This window comes from Aptenodytes patagonicus, chromosome 1, assembly GCF_965638725.1.
Source record: "Aptenodytes patagonicus chromosome 1, bAptPat1.pri.cur, whole genome shotgun sequence".
NCBI lineage: Eukaryota > Metazoa > Chordata > Aves > Sphenisciformes > Spheniscidae > Aptenodytes > Aptenodytes patagonicus.
Window position 1 is genome coordinate 142,299,508 of NC_134949.1, and position 20,932 is coordinate 142,320,439.

The following is a 20,932-nucleotide window of genomic DNA, read 5'->3' on the forward strand; positions in this document are numbered from 1 at the left end:
GAGACAGTAAGCAGGGGAAAACAGAAAAGGACCCTGTCCTACTTTCAGTTGCTCTTAAAGAAATGGGCTTACTCCTTCACAGTAGAAAGACAAAGCCTGAAAGATGTCCAACATGCATGGGCTTGGGAAGGAAATACATGAGATAATTTAAAGGAAGAGAGAAAACCGCATACCCTTCCACTGGCAGACTATGCAGTAAAACAGCTGCTAGATCTGCCAACTGCAAGTATTTTACAGGACGACACACTTCTTCCTTTTATCCTTCGAAGATAGGTGCTGACAACTGAGCTGCAGTTTGTCCTTACATGAGTTGACTGTGGTATACCTCACTTAAAGGAAAATCAGATCTCAGACTCATGTACATGTTATCTTTCACCTCTTAAAATTTATTCTGACCTGTTCAGACTGGCATCTTCAACAGCACTGAAAAGCTCCATGGAAGCTTCCAGAATGACTTACAGTTTTCTAGCAAAGACACATCTGGTGCTTCAGCCATCTCTAGCACGAAGGATAACATATATACCAGTATAAAAGCACTCCTCCTCCAGTGGGGAAGCAGCAATCTAACTGCAAGCAGATAAATCACTCCACAGCACATTAGCACTGAAGCTACAGCGCTTACTGGGGCAAGTACCACAGCAGTTCACCTTGAGAACATATCATCTAGCTGCAAACTGGTTTCCTACACTACATACCATTCAATTTCTGTAACACCTAAGTCAGGTAATGCCCTCCTTTGTTATCCAACTCTTATCCCCCTCCAGAACAAGTCGGTCTTGTGCATTAAGTACAGAACAGATCCAATGCAAAAAATAGATCAGCCATCGTGTAACAAGCTTCTGACAGGTACAAAGATGGGAAGGATTGTTAAGGTTATGCACACAAGTTTAATTTTGACATTTCCTAATTTTACAACAAAACCCCACTTCTACGAAAGACTTTTTGTGTGTGCAGTATTAAATGAGTAGTCTGTAAGTAGTTTATACACAAGCTGACAGAGAAAAGTTAAAACATAAAAGATTGCTTTGGAAGTTAAAGTTCTCAAGTATGTTTTCAGTCACAGAGCGTGATATTCTACATGCAGAAACACAGAGACAGCCACAACAGATCAGGCTGTTTGTAGCATGTTTCTAACAGTGCCCATTACTAAACAAAACTAAACTAAAATTCAAAAAGGAGAATACTTATATCTTACTTCTGGCAACATCCGCCCCGACCTTTCCTCCATCAATACTTGGGCCCGCCTGACAGAAAAGTTTTATTCCTGCATCTGTACTTGTTGCCACAGAAGCAATAAATTCCACAACTTACTCATGGTATGAAAAAGTACTTCCTTCTCTTTCCTTTCAATTTCACAGAATTCTGGGGTCTGTGAAGCAGTGATTAATCGATCCCTTTTCACCTTTTGCTTTTCAGATCACTCATTGCTTTTCAGATTTCCCACAGCCCACCTCAGTCAACTCTTTTCCAAACTAAGCTGCTCTTCTTATATTTAACCCTCCTTCACGCAGAAGCTGATCATTATCTTTTTTTTGCTACTATCTCTTTTTTTCATCCTATTAAATCCACTTTGAGCTAGGGTGACAAGAATTGCATGACTCAAGAAGCAGAGGTACTGCACATTTGAAACAACAATTCTTTTAAAATTTTCAATTCTTTTCTATTTTGCTTGCTTTTCCAAGTACTGCCCATTTAAAAAAAAAAACCTACTAAGTAATTACTAGACACTGTGAAATTAATAGCAAATTACAATTTTCCAATCATGACCAAACACTAATCCCCTTCCCCTCACAATTGCTCAGGAATATTTGATAAAGATGTCACAGCAAAAAGAACAAACAAAAGCAAATCTGGACCTTTCAGACTGGAAAACTCAATTTAAGAGAAGCCAGATGAAGCGGTCTTCTGCTGCACACTAACTACAATAGCTACACGAAAGATACAAATACAGAGGGAGGGTTATTAAAACTAGGAAATTACCATTAGTGTTGCATAGTAGTTATACTTAATAGCAACTTTTGAATTAAACTCTGCATATCATAGTTACACCTGTAGCGAATGATACGGCATAGTCTTCTCTTTAAAGCTACCTGAACTAAGTGCAGTATGTTTAGCCTCCCTCAATGTACTTCTCCAGTACTTGTTTCCATAAAGAAGCAATACTCCAATCAGATAGCGTATTTTGTCTCTGACTTCTCCGGCCTCTTAGCAAATAACAAATGAGTGAAAGACTATTCCTGCTAAACCTTTCTCTTCCCATAGCGCAGGAGGAACGCCAAGTAAAACCCCAATCCCACACCACATTAACAACCGTGACTTACCATCTGAAATTTTCTTGTTACTGAGATCTCTTTCCAATTTGGAAACGGGAGTAGAAGAAAGGCGTCTTGAAGAAGATGCTCCTCTGTGTGGTGGCGTTAAGGGATTTTTAAAGACACCAGCCTGCCCAGTTCTTTTGATGTATTTTTCACCTCTTGGACTGCTCAGGGGGGAATGCTGGGAGCTGGGATTATCCTCTAGAAGTTCATGCTGGGTAGTCAAGGGGGGCCTAGTAATAGCACACTGTAGAAGTAAAGGGGACTGCATCTTTCTCGGTGTTCTGCTTGCAGACGCGCCCTGCGTGACTCTGTGTTGGTAGTTCCTGTAGGCTTCTTCCAAATACTCTGCCTCTTTTTCTAGTTCTTTTATTCTAGCTCGGGTTTGCTCCATACACTCCAGGTCAGAATCTGGAGAAGCACTGCGTGGCTGTAACTGCTGACGATAGCCAACTCTTGGCACAGCATTTACCTTCATCACATCGGTCATAACCTGATTCTTCAGGAACGCACTATCCACATAAATATCATGAGGTACAACTCTGTCACCAGTGAAGTCAAGGACAGAGCGATCGACAAGCGAAGGCTTTGGATTCCGATACACTTCATTTTCCAGAGCTAAATGATAGCAAGAGAAAGTGAGCGACAGTGCAGAGTGAGAGAGGGAGACCCGTAACGAAACAGAAACAGTAGAACACGGCATTTCAATTCCAGTTTGATCAAAATTATTTTAACATGAAATTGGCTTAAATTTTGAGAATTTAATGGGTTGATTTAAATGTATGTTTAATGTAGCTGCATAGCTGCAAATTATCACTGATACTATTTTTTTAATATATAATCCTTCCATGTAAAACTACCTGAAGTATGCACTCTACAATGTTATTTCTTAAATTATGTTTAAATAAATAAAAATTAAAACATCACCACTTTGGACACATTATAACCAATCATGCTGTTAAAGGGTGAGAGACACAGGGCAGGCCACATGTCTTAACAGTTTCCTTCTATTTAGATCAAAAAAAAAATTTCAAGAAAAACAACATAGCACATAGATAATGTAGGGGTTTTTTTTAAAAAAAAAAACCTAATTCTCCAAAATTGTCAGTTAAATTGAATGTTTCGGGGCTGTCTGCTTCCTGGTTTGCACTTGTATGCTTCAGCAAGCCCAAAAGACCCATCTATAGGGCTGTATCTTTCCCAGCAAAATGACAACCTTGTTTTTATTCTACATAAATGGTTCTTCAATGACATCCTTAACCCTGATGCAAAATAAAAGTCCATGCAGTACTTTCAGTCATTTAATTAAATATATATTTGCTATTTTGACAGTAATAAATTTCCAGTTCCAAATAGTACCGATACTTGTACCATAGATGAAAATGTACGTATTGGTCTAGTGAATAAAGTATTGCATATACTGAACTATGGTGCAACACATGCTGTATGTAATGAATAACCATTGCAGAACTTTTAGTTATCATACTTGATATTAGCAATTTGACAGAAAGGCATCTTTAGAACTACATTTCTTCAGCAGACTGAATTGCCTCACGCAAGTGCCTCTCTCTTTCTAATGCCCAAACAAGGTGCGTAAGTTATTAGCCTTGACAACAACTGTTTAAAAGTTAGATTTAAATTTGTGAGGTATGCAATACAATTTCAAATTGATTATTCTTATTATGAACATTCAAGAATCAAAATGCATTAAAACACAACTCGCCTCCTGGAAAACAGTGATTATGTTATCACCAAACATTAATGTCTTCATACTGAGGAAAAACAGACAATAAAAACATGCAAGTATTCAGGGAGGAATGTTTTCCCTTCCTCCTATGTTTGTTTTCTGAAAGGAAGGGAAGTTGTAATCAGTCTGCTTTTTAAATTGGGCTTTTAAATAGATTTTGATTTTAAACTTGAAATCTACTCACTGGTGGTATATTAGTTCTATGCAACTGCAGTTTTTTTAAGCTTCTGGAAATTCTTACACTGGTTAGGTAAGTGAACTTTATAAAGGACTGCTCTGGTATAAGATACAAACCTGCCTGTGTTTGTTTCACTTGCAGTTTCAGTTCTTCAACCTGCACATTTAACTTCCTGACAGTAGCTTCGGAGTCCAACAGTTGGGTCTTTAACTGGGCACAACGCTCAACCTATAGGAGATTGAAAGAAAAACAAAAAACCAGCATAATTCAAACAAAAAGAAGAATCTCAACTGGCTGAATACTTGTTTTGAAATGTTTTTCAGGTCCAGTCAAACCATATACACATAGTATCCTACTGAAAGTCAGTGCTGACAACTTACTGACTTGGAAAGATTTACTTTGGTTATGTTGTTGGGGGTTTTTTTTGGTCGTTTTTTGGTGGTGTTTTGTTTTCTTTAGAGTTGTTTACATAAAAACAAGCAGAATACAAACAATCCCCATAACTACACACTAAATGGCCTGCACAGGGACATAGATAAACGTGAACAAGATGACAGGAAGAAGAAAGGATTAAAATTATTTAGAAAGAATAATTTACCTCACTTTGTAGCTGCTTTTCCAAAACCTGCCTATGACTTTCAAATTCATCCAGCGCCAGCTTCCTTGAATGTTCCATTCTTCTCAGCTCCATTTGGCAGGCCAGGTGCTCCGCCGAGGGCTGGGACAGCTCTACCCAGAAAGAGAAATACTAAACACTCAGCCACAGAATAATGAGTGTGCACTTTTCTACATGATACCCCTTCAAAATGTAAACCTGATTTGTTTTTGGGAACATAAGGCTTTGTTTGAATAAACTACTTAGGGATTTTTTTCTTCCTTTTACAAAGGACTGAAATTTTTGTTGGCGTAGTCATTTAAGAACTAGACCCAGACTGTCCTATTCTGGAAGAAAAATACATATCCCTACCTTACGTAACTGGGTGTACATTTCTACTCTCCCGTAATCTCAAATGCCCATTAAAAATACTTGGCACTTTATAACTATAGTCAGGCAAGCACTTAAAAATAATTAAGCAATGTTCTTTTACCATTATTAACCATACTAATTGTATGGTTAGAAATACTACACTGCTTTTTTCAAAGGGTGAAGGGAATGTTCTTCATATTACTATAGCTGTCACTTAATTCAGGATTTCTACTATACAGACATATTGAAGAAAATAAACTTATAATGTCAAGGACTGCTTCATTTTACACAAACATTAGTTGGGGTTTAATGCAAACTACTAGTAAACATGATACAAAGAATGTAGGTTAATGAAAATTCATTTCTAAACAAATACTTTAGGGAAACATAAACAAGAAAATTACTAAAACATTCACACTGACTGTCTCGAAGATGCTGGTTCTCACTGTGAGTCTCATCCAACTGTTGCCTAAGTAGTTTATTCTGCACTTGGAGCTCCAATTTCTCCTCCTTTAGCAAAGGATAGTCTGATACCTCTTTCAGTTTTTCTGTCAACAACTGATTCTGCTTATTTACCAACAGAACTTGGGCCTTCACTGACTCCAAATCCAGCTGCAGATAAAGAACAGTTTAGAAGCTGTACTACTTAAGAAAATGTGAAACAAAAAATATTTTTTTTTTAAATGTACCTCAAATGCACTAATTAGAATACAGCTTCTTTAAATTCATGTCTATAATTACCTCAAGTTCTTTCGTGCGTGATACAGCTTGCTTGAGTTCCTCTTTTTTTGAATTAACAGCAATGGCTTCTTCATGCAAAAGCATAGCTTTCTCTGCAGGGATGATTACAAATGCTGAATTAAAATTAGTAGAGTATTACAGTAAAAACCTGTATCAGCAAAAAACAGTTTAAGCTGCTAAGCCCAACATTCAATTTAATTCGAGACAGAAAAATGACTGTCATACACACTCCTTCAAAATTAAGTAAATCACACTGTGTATATATACACATATGCATACATATACTCCTTTAGAATTAAGTAAATCAAATTCATATGTACGATATATCATTTCTTTCACATGTCCCTAACGTAAAAGTCTAAATATGTTATCTGTCCCAGCTCTCTTCCTCAAGCTCCAATTAAACATCTTGTGCACAGTAAATGTAGAAACTGGCAACCGTTCAAGGGTATGGTACCAGACTGTTCCAGAGTTCAATTAGAGAATGAATGAGCTAGTAGGACTTCAGAAGGAGATGGGAAACTGGAAAAGCAAAATGATTTGCAGCCTCTGTGCGAAGCAGCAGCTCGCAAGTTCCCACTGCATTCTGAACAGCAAGGAATTGCTGACCTGTCACAGAATCCTGCTACACGTTTTCAGAATTTATTTTGATGGCTTTTCTGTCACTTATACCACTGTTACTGAACACCGTGACTGTTTAGTAACAACAGTGTTTTGATACCTGTTAGTAAAAGCTCTAGAGATAAAGAGCTACTTTATTAATCTTGGAGAGATGGTTACCTTTATTTTTTTTCTCATCTTCAGTAACTTTATTGGTTCTGGCTATGTATTCTTCTTTTAATTCAAGCTGATATCTAGAAGTAAAAAGAATTATGTATTCCCAAAGTATGTGTGCGCGCACATCTGCATGCATTTGTGTAAACTGCAGTCTTTCCCAGACTGAACTATAATCACACAATTATTTATTGACAAGATTAGTTATTGCAGAGCCACTGAAACAATTGGAAAGGGCCCTGCCAATCACCTCATTCAACCACCTGCTCAAAAAGCAAGACTACTGCCACCTCTACGTCAGGTCAGCTGTGGTTCTTAACTAACTCTTGAAAACCTCTAAGGATGTGTATTCCACCATCTCCATGGATGACCTGTGCCAATGCCACACTACCCTCCCAGTAAATCTTTTTTCCCCATGTCCAAGCTGAACCTCCCAAGCCACAATTTACAGCCCCTGCTATATGAACCCAGAGGTCATGTCTGATAGTCCCATAACTATCTTGACAGACCTTTACTAGGCCCCCTCCAGTTTCTTCATGACTTTCTTGAATTGGGGGAGCCCAAACCTGGGCATGGTATTCCTAGCACAGCCTTAACCAATACCTGAAGGGGATAACAACTTCCCTCAGTCTGTTGGCCATGCTGCTACTAATGTCGCCCATCATGCTGTTTGCCTTATTTGCCAGAGCGTGCTGCTGGCCCATAGTCAACCTGGCATTCACTGTAACTCCCACGTCCTCTTCAGAAACGCAGCTACTCGGTCAATTCCTTTTCCCCATTTATGCTACTTCATAGGGATATTCTGCCCCAAGCGTAGAGTTTTGCAGTTCTTGTTAAAATTCCTAAGATTTATGTTGACACAATCCCCAAGCTTATCAAAGTCTGTCTGAACTGAAATTCTGCCATTTGTTGTGGAAGCCGTTTGCCTTAATTAAGCCTCATGTTCACAGTTGTTGCGGATGCCCTGTGTCAACATCCAGATCACGGATGAAGGTGTTGGACAGTATGGGTCCCAGTACCGGCCCCAAGGGTTCTCTGCTCATCATCGGCCACCAGCTAGACACTGAGCACTGCCCAGGTACGCCACTATTCACAGCCCAGCAGTCATCCAACTTTACCAGTCAATTCTACTGGAATCTACAGGAGCTAAGAAAGCTCAGCATTTTGCATGATTGGGACACAAATTAAAATGTTTTCAGATATTGCCATATCCACCCTCCTGCATTTTTGCAAATGGTCCAGACCACTCAGATCCTCCTCCCAATTATGGCATTTAATGTTTACCATAGAAATAAAAAAGGATTCCTTTTATAACAAGCATTGTTATTTCTATACAATAAATAGTAGCCCTTTGCTACTTTTCATCAAGGATTTGGGACAAAAGGACTTTTTTTTACAATGAGGGTGGTGAAGCACTGGAAGAGGTTGCCCAGAGAGGTGGTAGATGCCCCATCCCTGGAAACATTCAAGGTCAGGTTGGACGGGGCTCTGAGCAACCTGATCGAGTTGAAGATGTCCCTGCTCATTGCAGGGGGTTGGACTGAAGGACGTTTAAAGGTCCCTTCCAACCCAAACTATTCTATGATTCTATCACATGGATTTTATCTTTCTGAGCATTTGCAGCATATCTAAAATACGTATGTTGATCCTTAAAATAATTTGTTTCTCCTCATGAACCAAAAGCACTTTAGAAGCATTATTTGTAACTTGCCGTTATGGACTAGGTAAAATAAGATACCAAGGTGGGTCAATTAGTTGCATTTCACTGTTCTCTGAAAAAACCTTCAAATCTACTCAGTTTCAGCTGAGGCATCATTCTTATCAAAACCTACTCTTTACATCTTTCCTCTGTAATTTAAATAAAGACACACTAACACAGATAATACTTATTGTTCACTGGCTTGAAATAAAAAGTAATGATACACCAGTCATTTGGTTTAACTGCCTAACTGGAAGACTGGTTCATGCCATCAAATACCTGAGTAATAACATGCCAGCAGCACCTGCCTGCGTTGAAGCATCAAGTAACCCTTCAAGTGACCAAAGCACTCCAAGAAAGTACAACAGCAAAGTTAGGATATACACACTGCAACACCTCAAAAGCAGTCGCAGATTGCGTCTTTCGCTTTCAAAGAGCATTTCTAAGCAAATTCTTTGAAACCATGTTCAAGCAGATGATAGTCAATAAGAGAGGGCGATCCATAACAAAGAATCCCTCTCCAAAAACGGGAAGGGGTTAAGGTAAGAGCCAATCTCTCTGCACAATGGGCTAGTGTGCCTCTGACACTTTTTCCAAGAAACCTACAACATCTGTTTAATGCTAATTTCCCCTCCATGCCTTTTCTGTGTTTGTAAAATGGTCAGTTCTTTTAATTGTGGTCAAAGGAAGTCACTAATACTGCTTCACATCCTCTTGTCTAAACATACAACTAATGTCACATCGCTTTCCCAGATAACAACACAGAATTAAAACAACAACAATAATATAACCTACAATCAAAAGAGAATTACTTTCTATAGCAAGCTTTTTCTGAACCTGACAGAAGTTTGTCTCACTAGCAAAGACCTAAGCAATAATGTAAAGAATTCAAGCTGATTAGAACAAAAACGAGTGCACATTTTCAGAGTCCTTGCTTTGTTACACTTTTCAAAAGAAATCCTATAGAATTTATTATTCTGTTTTCATAGGAAGTAGTACGTGCCCTATTAGAAACAAAAGAAAAATTTACTTTAAGAGTTCTGTCTCAAGCTTTTGGTCATATGTCTCCTCTATGTTCTTCACAGCAACCTCCCGACGTCGAAGTGCATCATCAATAGCTTTATTTTTCTCTTCCTGAAGTTTCTGAGTGCTGAAATATCCATAAATATACAATGACCAGTTATAAAGCCAAAACTTTAGTTTTGGGGGTTTTCTTAAAATGACATTTAGAGACATCAAAGGGTAATGTGCTTGCTTGGAACACTGTAGCAGTTTAAAATTATGATCAGAATCTGTCATTGTAATTCATTAAGAACAAGGAGCTGTGACACAAACTAAATTGCCCTATTTAAAATCCAGTACCAATCAATTACGCGGCTATCCCGGGTTAAGCCTAGCTCCGTTTCCCACACCAGAAAGCCTTCAGAGAGATAGTGCTGAGCATGCTACTCTATCAGCACCCTCTGCTGGCTTGTTAAAAAAACCCAAACTAACATGTTTTTGTTAGCGGGATACTCATTCTGCTATAAAAAGCAGATGTCAAAGTAATGACATTAAGTAGTATTGAGAACCTGGCCAAAAATGGTTTAGTTATTTTTTTATGTAACCAAAGAAAACTGATCTTACTAAGGACAAGTTAAAAAAACCAAACCAAAAACAGGACTAAAGCAGCAAAATATCATATACATGCCTTATGAGTGTTAGGTTTATATACAGTATTGTTTGGTTTTTGGTTTGGTTTGGTTTTGTGGGTTTTTTTAAATTTAAGCATTTCAAAGCAAACATCTGGTTCCTTGCCTCCAAAGTGATGCTGCACTGTTTTGGTTGGATGAGGAGCAATACAAAAAACCCAAAACTTCTTTTTGTATGGGGTATCCCTGCTAATAGAGACAGTATACAATACTGCTCAAAATGCAAAACACAACTTATGGGACATATAATCTATTTCAACATCATAGAAGCAGCAACAACTTGAAACACGCTTTCCAGAAAAAGGACGACAACAACATCATTTAGCATTGTATATGCCCTTCAGCAACTTACACTTCAAATGCCTCAATTCTTTGCTTCAGTTCTGCCTCTCTGGTCCTTATGACTTCAATATCTTTCAGTAGACTTTGTCTCTGAGCGTATACTTCCTTTGCTTCTATCTGAATCACAAAATATTATCTCTAGTTTTACTTCACACTTTATACAGTATCTACTATTTAACACGTTCAAACTTTCAAGGATGTTCTTCAGTAATTGGTCTTACTCCAATAAAAATTATTTATGTAGCCATAATTTGAAATAATATCCAGAAATTATTTTTTTTATTCCCCTTCTCCTCTTACTCTGAGTAAAAATGTTTTAGATGAAGTCACTACTGGCTACCTGTAAACACTTTTCTTTTAAGAAATGGCACTGATTAGAACTTATGTAACAGGAAAAATTGTTTTAAATTACAGAATAAACACATTCAAACATCTGATTTTTTTTAATAAACAAGTTTTGTAGGTTCTTCATAAAAACAAAACTGAAAAAAAAATGCCAAAAGCCCCTGATAAAACATGATTTAAAACTGAAACTGAGTCAACCAGCAATCTTTCAGTTTTTGCAGTTTAACTTATAGAAAGCAAACAAACTGTAAAAGGAATCCTCCAAGTGACAAACATGCTAATACCAAAGTCACATATCTTATTAATAAAAAAATGGATTCTCTTGTTCTTAAGCACACGAGGCATTATTTCTCTCCAAAGAAATATGTGTCTAAGAAGAAAAAAACACATTATTTTGCCCTGTGGATGCTCATATCAAGTTTGCAAGTTGTGCACTTGGTGGTGCTGAAAGACTTAGCTGCTGTTCCCGGTGCAAAAAATAGAGCAGTTTGTCAAGCTATATTTCCTGGTCATAAAGTTATCTTAGTAAAGGGTTAAACGACCTTCTACCTTTAATGCAAATATACTTCAGCTCAGTAGAGCTGCTGGTTTCTGTTAAAAGAGTCCCCAGGTAAATGAGGCATATACTTTTCAGTGAGTGCAGAAGCTGACATGAGCAACCAATTATCCATACATAATGCTTGACGGATATGCTGATCTAGTCATCCTTTTTTTTTAAATTACTGAATTAATTTCTTGCCCAGAGAAGAAAATTAATAGCATAAAATAGATGGTTTTCTTGTAAGCTTCTAAGGACATAACCATGAAACAATTTCACAGAGTAGTGATAAAATGTTTAATTTTCAGATTGGAAGGAGGTCAATAGTAGAGACCTGTATGATTGCTTTGTTAACCAACATCATGTGGTCTCAGGGAGGGAAAAACAAAACAAAACAAACAAGAAAAAACCCTAACAAAAATCTCCCCCACCACAACAAAAAAAAACCCACCACACCAGAGCAGAAAGGTGGTTAGCATTTGTGGATGACTAAATTATTTGGATAGGAAGGTCTACTGCAGACAGCATGGGGGTGGCTAGGCAAACAGGCAACAGAACAGCAAGCAAACTATTCTTCCAAAAACTGAAAGGTAATAGAGATTGGAAGAAGCAATTCAGAACTATGTACAAATTATTTTGTGCTGCAGTAACTGCTGCTACTCTGGCAAAACACCAAGAGTTAACAGCCCAAAGGAGTAATTCATCAACAAAAAAAGTGTTCAAAGAAACAAAGCAAGATGTTAGCTTATAGTAAAGACAGTGGCTATTAATAATATTCAACAAGTAAAGACATACAGAAATGGCATATCCGTACCATACAGACTATATATTCCATTTAGTTTAGAGTCCTTCTTAGCAATTGAAAGAACTTACACTATAACTAAAAGCTATGTTCTGGAAACAGAAAAGTAAAAAGTCATATCAACTTTCTGTTAAAAAAAATCTCAGTGACCTGAATTCAGCAAAGCTATTAAAACAGATTAAAAAGTATTTATTACATTTAAATCCTTCAAATCCTAGCTTGCAGAACAGTTCCTTTTCCAGCCAGCTCTACTTAGATATTTACCCATACTCATTCTTGCGGTTGCTAAATGCATTCCCCTATTCATGAGAACAAAAGTAAATTCAAAGTTTTCATTAATAAGCCAAGTAAGATCTGAAGGTAAATCTCCCAAAGATAAAAGAACAGTTTAATCAGCTCACTGAATCATTTTGTACTAGATTAAGAAAAAAAAAAAATATTTGGAACTTTACCTCTTGCTGTTTTTGAAGCCTCTCAATAGCATTCTTCTCACGAGAAATCAAGGCTTCAGCCTTTGCTTGATGTGTCCTCTCTAACTCATGACGTAGCTCAGAGATTTCTTTCTGGGTCTGCACTTTCTCCTCCATTTTAATCTTTGCTATTTCAACTTCTTTAAAATGTTCCAGCTTTTACATAAAGGAGGAAGAGAGGGTTAAGTAGGGCCATCTTCAAATTGACAAAGACAAACCCTCCTCAGACAATTCTAAATTTCACTTAGAAATTCCTGTTCGGAAATATATGATAGTTCGATGAAATTAAATTACTGTGATAAAAGTATCTTAGCAGCACATAGTACTTGCACGTCTCACATAGTTTTCATGCATTTATCTGGCATCCCAAAGCAGATCTTATACAAAACTAATAGCTTTAGACAAGAGCAATACAGAGGCTTATGAAGAAAAACACACTGCAGGGTGATAGTCTGCTTGCAATTAAGGAACGGCCACACTCTTGAATTCCTCCCCTGACACGGTCTCTATTCTTGCCTCTTTCCCAAAGAGCCAGTTTTGACTGGTGATGCAAGAAACGGCAGAGACAGAGCCATCCTGAATCACTCAGGAACAACAGAAATTCATCTGGACACAAAAAAAGTGCCAAACGTAAAAAAATGCAGAACATGCAACTCCACATACAGAGGGTTACCGAAACAGAAGTCCTGACTCACAGACTTCTTAGCACAACTGAAAAAAAAGTAAATGCATACAAACAGGAAAGTATGCATCTTGCAACTGCACAGAAGAATCGTAGGGAACATGCCTCCATACAACGTGTGAAATGCAAAATATGCAAGAACAAACGGGGTTATAAAGAATTACAATAAAAATTTGGAAGAAAATGGAAAGCAAGCATACAAGAAAAAAAAAAAGAGAAAAAATGAGCAAAAGAATAAGAAGAGTGACAGAAAAATTATGAGACTGGAGAAAACAAGGAGGTTAAAGAGACGGGAAAAGCACAGTAGGAATGTCTGATCAAGGAATTCAGGTCTGTGGGCATAAATTTTGTGAAAAATTAAAAAGAAATGGTGAGACAGTACAGCATTACTTGTACATACATAAATTGGACTGGAAATGTCTTACAGTAATTCACGCCACATTCCTAAGGAATCCATGTGAAGTTAATTGAATTTAGAAGTGATTCATATCTGTTAAGATTCCAATCTCCTTTGTTGCAACTGCTTTGCTTAAACTGAGACAAACTTAACAATACACAAATTAACATGTTTTACTAAAAAGACAGTGCCTGTTGGGGAATGAAGACTAAATCAAAAATGAAGGTAAAACACATTGGCAGTTTTAACCCTCTGTCCTTCTACTTGTCTAGCTGAATAAATATGACTAAACTGATTTCCTCAAACAGTTTCTACGCAGATGACTGCCTTTAAAAGTGTGTCTAAGAATTCTAACTGATTATCAGATCATCATTTTTATATCCAAACAAACTATTGATCTTGACAGAAATTCATGGAAAAAAAACATATTTAAATGAACTACAGTTAATTTAAATTTTTCTATCCAAATAAACTGTTGATCTTGACAGAAATTTATGGGGAAAAAAACCCCATATTTAAATGAACCGCAGTATATTCTCTCTGCTCCGTTTTTCAGACATAAGGATTATCAACGGATTATGTGACCAAACAAAAAATCCTGATTTTATTCCCAAAATGAAGGAAAAGTCTCTAAAAGAGCTGTCTTCAATTATAGGAAGAAAAACACAACCTAGAAATCATTCATAATATTGTCTGTTATGATTTTAGTGTTTCTGTGTAATGTTTTGAAATGGTATGCAAATTGTCATCAGTATTAAAAATTAACTGTCTGTCAAGCTACACAGCAGCAATTCATGCCTCTTGGTTGCTATGCATTATATTGAAATTCAAGCTTCAAAATCTTAACTGGGAAGGAAAATGAATAGTATGACTAAGCAGAGTAAACATTTCTCCATAAAAAAAAAATAATAAAAGAGCAAATAAAATTTACCAAATTAAGACAGTCAAAATAAGAGAGAGTTGTGTTACAAATTAATATTAGAATAAGAAGCTTAACATTCTATGCACATTTAACAAAAAAGGGGAATGGAAAATATACACATGCTATATCATCAAATTAACAATTGATATTGGATTAACTTAGCTTTTTATGTTTGTTGTAACTCACTATTACATCTTTTCTTTCAATTTACCTTAAGTATTAAAAGTTTGTAACGTGCAAAGTCAAAATTAACAAATGTCTCCCTCAAATTCAATGACCAGAGTTATACCTTTTGACACATTTCTGCTTGAAGCTGCTTCTCTATTTCTTTTCTATATTCATGAAGTTTTACTTCTAAAGATTCATATTTCTGATGCTGGGGATAAGAGTCTGCAAACTGTTCATCAATCAGCTGAAGCTTCTCAGCTATAAAAAGAGCAACATATCCATCATAATTTAAAAACAGTCACCACAGTTATCCTACCAAAGTTCCTGTAGGAACCTGTCTCTCTGTAGGAAGTTCCTTAGTTTACCTGAGTAGCACTGCCATAGAAAGACCTGTGTGGTACAACAGCAGAGGCAGCACAGAAATGCCATTTATCAGCTCTATGCCACACTCCTCTTAGGAGGAGGCGCTTAGCTGTTTAGGCACTATTTGTGGTATTACATAGTCATTCATCCTCTTTTCATGGATGGACAAGAATTTTCTTTTGCATGCAACTTTTAGAGGGTTCGTATTACTAATAGCATGCATATTATAATTCAAGAACTCCCAATCTATGCCTAACTTTCACTGAAACACTATCATAGAAAGAGAAGCAAGGCATGCATTTACAATTACGTTTTCCAGAACATATTTCAGCACGTAACATTTACAGTCCATCTAAGATGTTACAGCTCTTAGCTAAATGCCTAAGAAAACATCTGAGTGATAAAACAAAAAATCGTAACAGGCCTTTTGCCTTATTTTAAGAAAGTTTAGAAAACCAATGTACTAGTGATAGGTATGACCTTTACTTATTACTTCAGGCTGCATTTGAGTAAGTGATGAATGAATACCATTCATATACTTTATTAATCCATACCATTTACCAATATGAAAATATTTGGGCAGACTTGCTTGCAGAGGTTGCACTTACCAAGAGATTCTCTGTAAGGAGGCACTGAGGTTGTCTGAGTTTCTGTGTCATGAGTTTCCTTACTTAGATAATGCTCTGTAAGTCCGATTAAAATCTGCGTAAGAAAACCTGTCAAGATCCAATATATTAGTTAGTTCTGATTTCATACCAAAACTGAATTTTTGAGCCTGTAATTAACAAAGTAATTTTCACTGTACAAGAAAACCTATTCGATTTACGGACAGAACCAAATATGTAAGTAAAAATCAATACTAGCAAACTATTCAGATTTTTATTATAAGCATATTCCAGTCCATCTCATTCTGCAAAAACTGTCCTTTTGCAACTTTTCCTTTCATCCATTTCTCTTTGTCTCTTTGACTTCCAAGGTCATTTGAGAGAGCAGATTATTACTACTTTAATTATGAGGTCATTAGGCAATAGGGGTTTCTGAAGATCAAGCTACTTTCGGCTATACAATATAGCTAGGTTTCATCATGGAGACGTAAGAATTATTTCTTATATAAAACAATGGAAAGTCAATTAAATCTTTAACTAGTTTTTGAAGTACATTATGCAAGCTAATACAGTCCGTTATAAACACAAACCAAAATCTGAGCTTAACAAAGTTAGCGTTAAAAGCTTCCAAACAGCATTATATTTAATACCTGATTACAGATTTTTTTCCTATTTCGAATATTCAAGTGATTTATTTTGTAGGTGAATGTTAACACTTAATCCATACCACAAACTGGAGTTGGATAATCCTGAAACATAATATTCATCATCCTGATGTACTGCAAGTTTCAAAATCTTACTGAATCCATTATTCCATATCAACATACACTCAAGAAATTCGAATTTCTATTGCTCGCATCTTAATAAAAATGAAGCTGACACAATAATCCTTGTCTGCATCATGTATAAACATCTTGTACCTTTATTTTCCTTCCGAGTTCCTGAAGTCTGTAAGAAATAAAAGATGTTTTAGCCAGTCTATTTCATCACAACTGTAATTTAAGCTTATTTTCAAAATCAAAATAACTTTACCAGTGATTTGTAAAGACTGGATTTTGGATTGATCCTCATTAATTGAAGAAGATCTTGCATAGTCCACAGCTTTGGGGGAAAAAAAAAGGTAAATTAGAAAAGGTTAACTACTTTAAAGACATTTCAAATATGTAATAGGCACTGTTTTACAGTTGTAGAATGTTTTCCATTCAAGAAAGATCTGTTTATTGCCTTGTAAAACCATTTTCAGAGGCCTACTGTTCTACTACTACATTTACTTATCTCCATTACCTAAGATATACGGCAGCCAGTGTGTAGTGTTATGACCAACTGAAGCTGTGAAAAGAGATAATTTTGATTCCTCCCCATCCTGGATACATGCTCTTGCTACTTTCCTTGCCTCTTTTCTTGATTTATCACACAAATCAGATGAGCTCATTAACCCAAATGACAACTAACTACTCACCAAGTCAAAAAAATTAATTTTCAGTTAGAAACAACTTCACCCTATCACATACTCATAGAGGAGAAACAAAGAGAGGGCAAGGACTGCCCTTTTCAGCTACAGTTTGTAGTTAGAACAGCTTAAACTGACCATGAACCACACTTCCAGGGAATTGACTGGCCAAACAAGAGGCTAGCTTTAATCAGGATCACTTCCCCAAGTGGTCTGCCACACAGCCTCACAAATGGTCAGGCCAGACTGCGGCTGTGGGTGAAGCAAGTATGAGGTTAAGAGGCTTGTGCTATGTCTTCCCCAGCATCATTAGCTTATTGCCAGTTTAAAGTATTCATGAAAATGGCCTTGAATATGAGAAGTCTTTTATGGAGATGATCAGAAACTGTACTTGTATTTCACTATCACAAAAGGGGATTTTTTCAATTCTGTTAGAACGTAACACCCCCCAGAAAGCAAAGCTCCTAGAAGTCTTCAAACAGGTAAATTACTGAGCTTACCTTCTTCTTCTCTAATCCACTTTCTGGAAAGAAAACAGAAAGTGAATACTCATAGCCACATCTCTGTAGATGATCTGCCACCAAACTGTTGGAAGCTGTGATCAAAAGTGAACTGTCATCATTTGGAACAGCCTGCGGCTGAAGTTCTCCATTTAAAATTGGGTGCATTAGTTCATGGATTAGCTGGTTTCGGAGCTGTGTCTGACACAGAAAAGACATTATATTCTCAGTTTACACGTTATTCAATGACAGTTTTTATTTTTCAAAATTCACGGGGAGTCTCATTTTACTTGTACACATTATATTACAACGTACATAACAGAAATGGGCAGACTAACTTTGGCAAAATTTAGAAGAGTGCTTGGGACACCGTGCCTTTCTTCAAAACACTCTAACAGTGGCTACAGTGATCTTTGACTTTCCCTCAAGATGTATCAAATGTAGGACTGAAAAGAAGTATTGTTCTCAGTCAAGAACTCACATAAACTACACCCCAGTACCCCCAGCTTCATTTTTAGATCACTGCTTTCCTGTTCTCCTTCTCTCTGGCTTAAATAAAGCCTGCCTGATGTGGCCTCAATTTCAGGTGTACTTGGAAAACTCACTAGTCCTCTTCAGAGTCTCATATCAAGAAGCTGCCAATGCAATCACAAAAGCAGATGGGAAAATAAACAGGAAATTCAATGTCTTTAACATCAATTATTTTGTAGGGAAGCAAAACAGTAGTAATCAAAAAAGCCTACAGGCACTAATAATAATTAAATTGCATTTTTTATTATTTATTTGCATTCTATGAGTTACAATAGAGGAAAAAAGTAACCTAAAATCAGAAAGCCTCCTTCCTGTAAAAGGAAGAAATAACAATTTTCATTATATAATTATACAAATTGTTTATAGCGTACTAAAAGATCACGATAGAAATAGTGTTTTAAGCTTTCAACAGCAGGCATGCAACAGTGACAAAGTTATTAAAGAAACAGTGTGTTACCAAAAATGGGATGAAATACTAAATGCTTACCAAAACTTAACAAAGCTAGATCATCAACTAGCCTGATATTTTAGCATGGCTTTCTACAGAAATTAGACAATAGAGAGAAATTAAGACAACTGAAAAAAATTGTTTTCCGTACTAATTTCTGAACTTGTCCAGTTTCAACCAACTTTGACAGAGATGAGGTTGTCTCAAAAACAACCAAGACCAGCAACCTCTTATACATCTCGTGACAAAGTGCAGGTGGAAAACACAGCGCTAAATCCCTGTCCCTACTATGGGAAAGGAAGGCAGAAATTGGTTGTTATATGTTGGCCATTCAGCACAGCTGTAGCTCCAGATCCACCCTGCCTCTTAACAGCAGAGGCAGTCAGATAAGACCACAAGAAAGTTGAGAGTATTCTCATTGGCAGATGTAACAGTGTTTGCAGGAATCCATTAAAAACCCAACTGTATTAATTCTTCAGCTCAGAAAAGCTACAAAATCTTTAGTAAGATGTATAATCTTCCAGACAAGGAAAAGAAAAGCAGGAAAATGGAATTAAATAGCATGCCACCTGACAGACTATTAGTTTAAGTCAACAAGGCAAGAAATGGTTCAAGTACGGCAAGCTTGGTATGGAAGTCACTAAGGGAGAAACAAGTTTTCCTGAAGAGGGAATTCTTGGCCATAAGGTTATCAGTGGTATTCTTAAAATATGGATGTTGATTTTTTTTTTTAACTGTAATGAATTTGACATAAAGAGCAGAAGCTAAAAAAATATGCTGGTGACATAAAGATGTGTATAGAAGTATACAAAAGATCAAGATATCATAAAAAAATACAATCAGATAATGTTTAAAGGCTAGCAAAACTGAAACTGCATGCAATACAACATTTCAGCATTTAAGGCCTGACACGAATTTCTGCTACAACACAAGGGATTTAGCGTTTGGAAAAAGCAAGATGCGGATGTGTCAATCAAACAGTGACTAGCACTACAAATGTAACATGCCTCAAAAAGATACATGCAGCCTTCCAGAGACTTTCCCCACAAAAACAGGGAAGAATTAATACCATTCTAAACTTTGCCTGGAAAGCTCACAACAATCATGATCTACTTCCTTTAAAAAAAGGGGGAAAGACTTCAAAGTGATGCAGAGGACTGCTGGGATAACCAGCAATGAGATTCCTGAACCTTGACTTGCTTAGCATCGTAGAACAGAATGCTGAAGAAAAGGTATGACTGCTGCCTATAAATTCATCAAAAGAAGCAAGAGCTACTTAAACTGACGGATACTTTCAGCACAAGAAAAAAGGCCAGAGCAACCATAAATAAACCCAGACTACAAATCAGAACAACATTTCACTCTTGAACACAACCATATTCTAAGACGTTCTCCTCAATGAGCAGACAAGGAGAAAACAGCTCAAATAGTTTTAAAACAGAACTGGAATATTTCAGGAGGAGAATTCACATAGCATGTTTACTTATAACAGGTAACAAATTGACTCTGCCACCTAAGAGGTCCTTCCCAAATCTGTATTCTCATGTATTCCTCTCTTCTCTGCTTGACTTCTTTCTCAAGTATGGAAATTTTCAAAGACCCGATACAAGCCTTTAACCTTCCTGAAAAAGACTCTGAAACTAATCCACAATGAAAAACACTTCAGTTTAGGAAGAACCTCGTTTCTGGCAAATAAAAGCTGAATACAAATTAGGCTGTGGCAAAAATAATACAGCTGGGGAGAGTGGGAAACACCTTTATTCAGCATGACTTTCACTGCTTCCAATGTTAAGTAGTACAGCGAATCATGGGTAGCACCTGCTGAAAATAAAACACACCTTAAGTGTGTCCAGGACACCTCGGTTCTTAAAAGTCTGATAGAGCCTTTTCCGGAGTTCATCTTGGGACAGCGTCTCCCTTTCGACCGAAGCCATCCTGCCCTACAATACCGGGAAAAAAGGGGAAAAAAAAAAAAAAAAAAAAAAAAAGGACATTATTGACTGCCAACTCGACCCCCCGGCCAGCGAGACGGCGAGCGCCCAAGCTGCCCCAGCCTCCCCCTCACGCAGGCCCCGGCTCCCCTGGGGCAGCCTCCCCCTACCCACAGGGAGGGCGGCAGGCCCCGGCCCGAGCCCGCGCCTCGACCCGCTGGTTCCCGCCTGAGCGGCGGCGGGCGTTCCCCGGAGCCGGCAGCCCGCGCCGCCAGGCTTTGGGAGCGGGGCCGGGGACGGCCTCTGCAGGGCGCCGGCTCCCGGCG

At 37.3% G+C, this 20,932-nt stretch overlaps 1 protein-coding gene across 3 annotated transcripts in view; it reads right to left on the reverse strand.

Annotated features, from left to right (window-relative positions):
* Positions 1–20,905, reverse strand: part of OFD1 (OFD1 centriole and centriolar satellite protein) — a 34,377-nt gene extending 13,472 nt beyond the window's left edge. The window contains exons 1-16 of one of the 3 annotated variants that reach the window (XM_076357309.1): positions 20,781–20,905; positions 20,514–20,615; positions 17,697–17,897; positions 16,779–16,847; positions 16,667–16,694; positions 15,750–15,857; positions 14,900–15,036; positions 12,592–12,765; positions 10,465–10,571; positions 9,452–9,571; positions 6,729–6,802; positions 5,949–6,040; positions 5,630–5,819; positions 4,839–4,969; positions 4,357–4,468; positions 2,322–2,933 (exon numbers count right to left, since the gene is read on the reverse strand). In XM_076357309.1, coding sequence (XP_076213424.1) covers positions 2,322–2,933; positions 4,357–4,468; positions 4,839–4,969; positions 5,630–5,819; positions 5,949–6,040; positions 6,729–6,802; positions 9,452–9,571; positions 10,465–10,571; positions 12,592–12,765; positions 14,900–15,036; positions 15,750–15,857; positions 16,667–16,694; positions 16,779–16,847; positions 17,697–17,897; positions 20,514–20,609 — 2,251 coding nt within the window. In that variant the 5' untranslated portion in view covers positions 20,610–20,615; positions 20,781–20,905. Of the gene's footprint in view, positions 1–2,321; positions 2,934–4,356; positions 4,469–4,838; positions 4,970–5,629; positions 5,820–5,948; positions 6,041–6,728; positions 6,803–9,451; positions 9,572–10,464; positions 10,572–12,591; positions 12,766–14,899; positions 15,037–15,749; positions 15,858–16,666; positions 16,695–16,778; positions 16,848–17,696; positions 17,898–20,513; positions 20,616–20,776 lie in introns of those variants that run through there. The other 2 variants (XM_076357318.1, XM_076357328.1) reach the window with 2 other exon arrangements.
* Between the last annotated feature and the right edge of the window lie 27 nt (positions 20,906–20,932).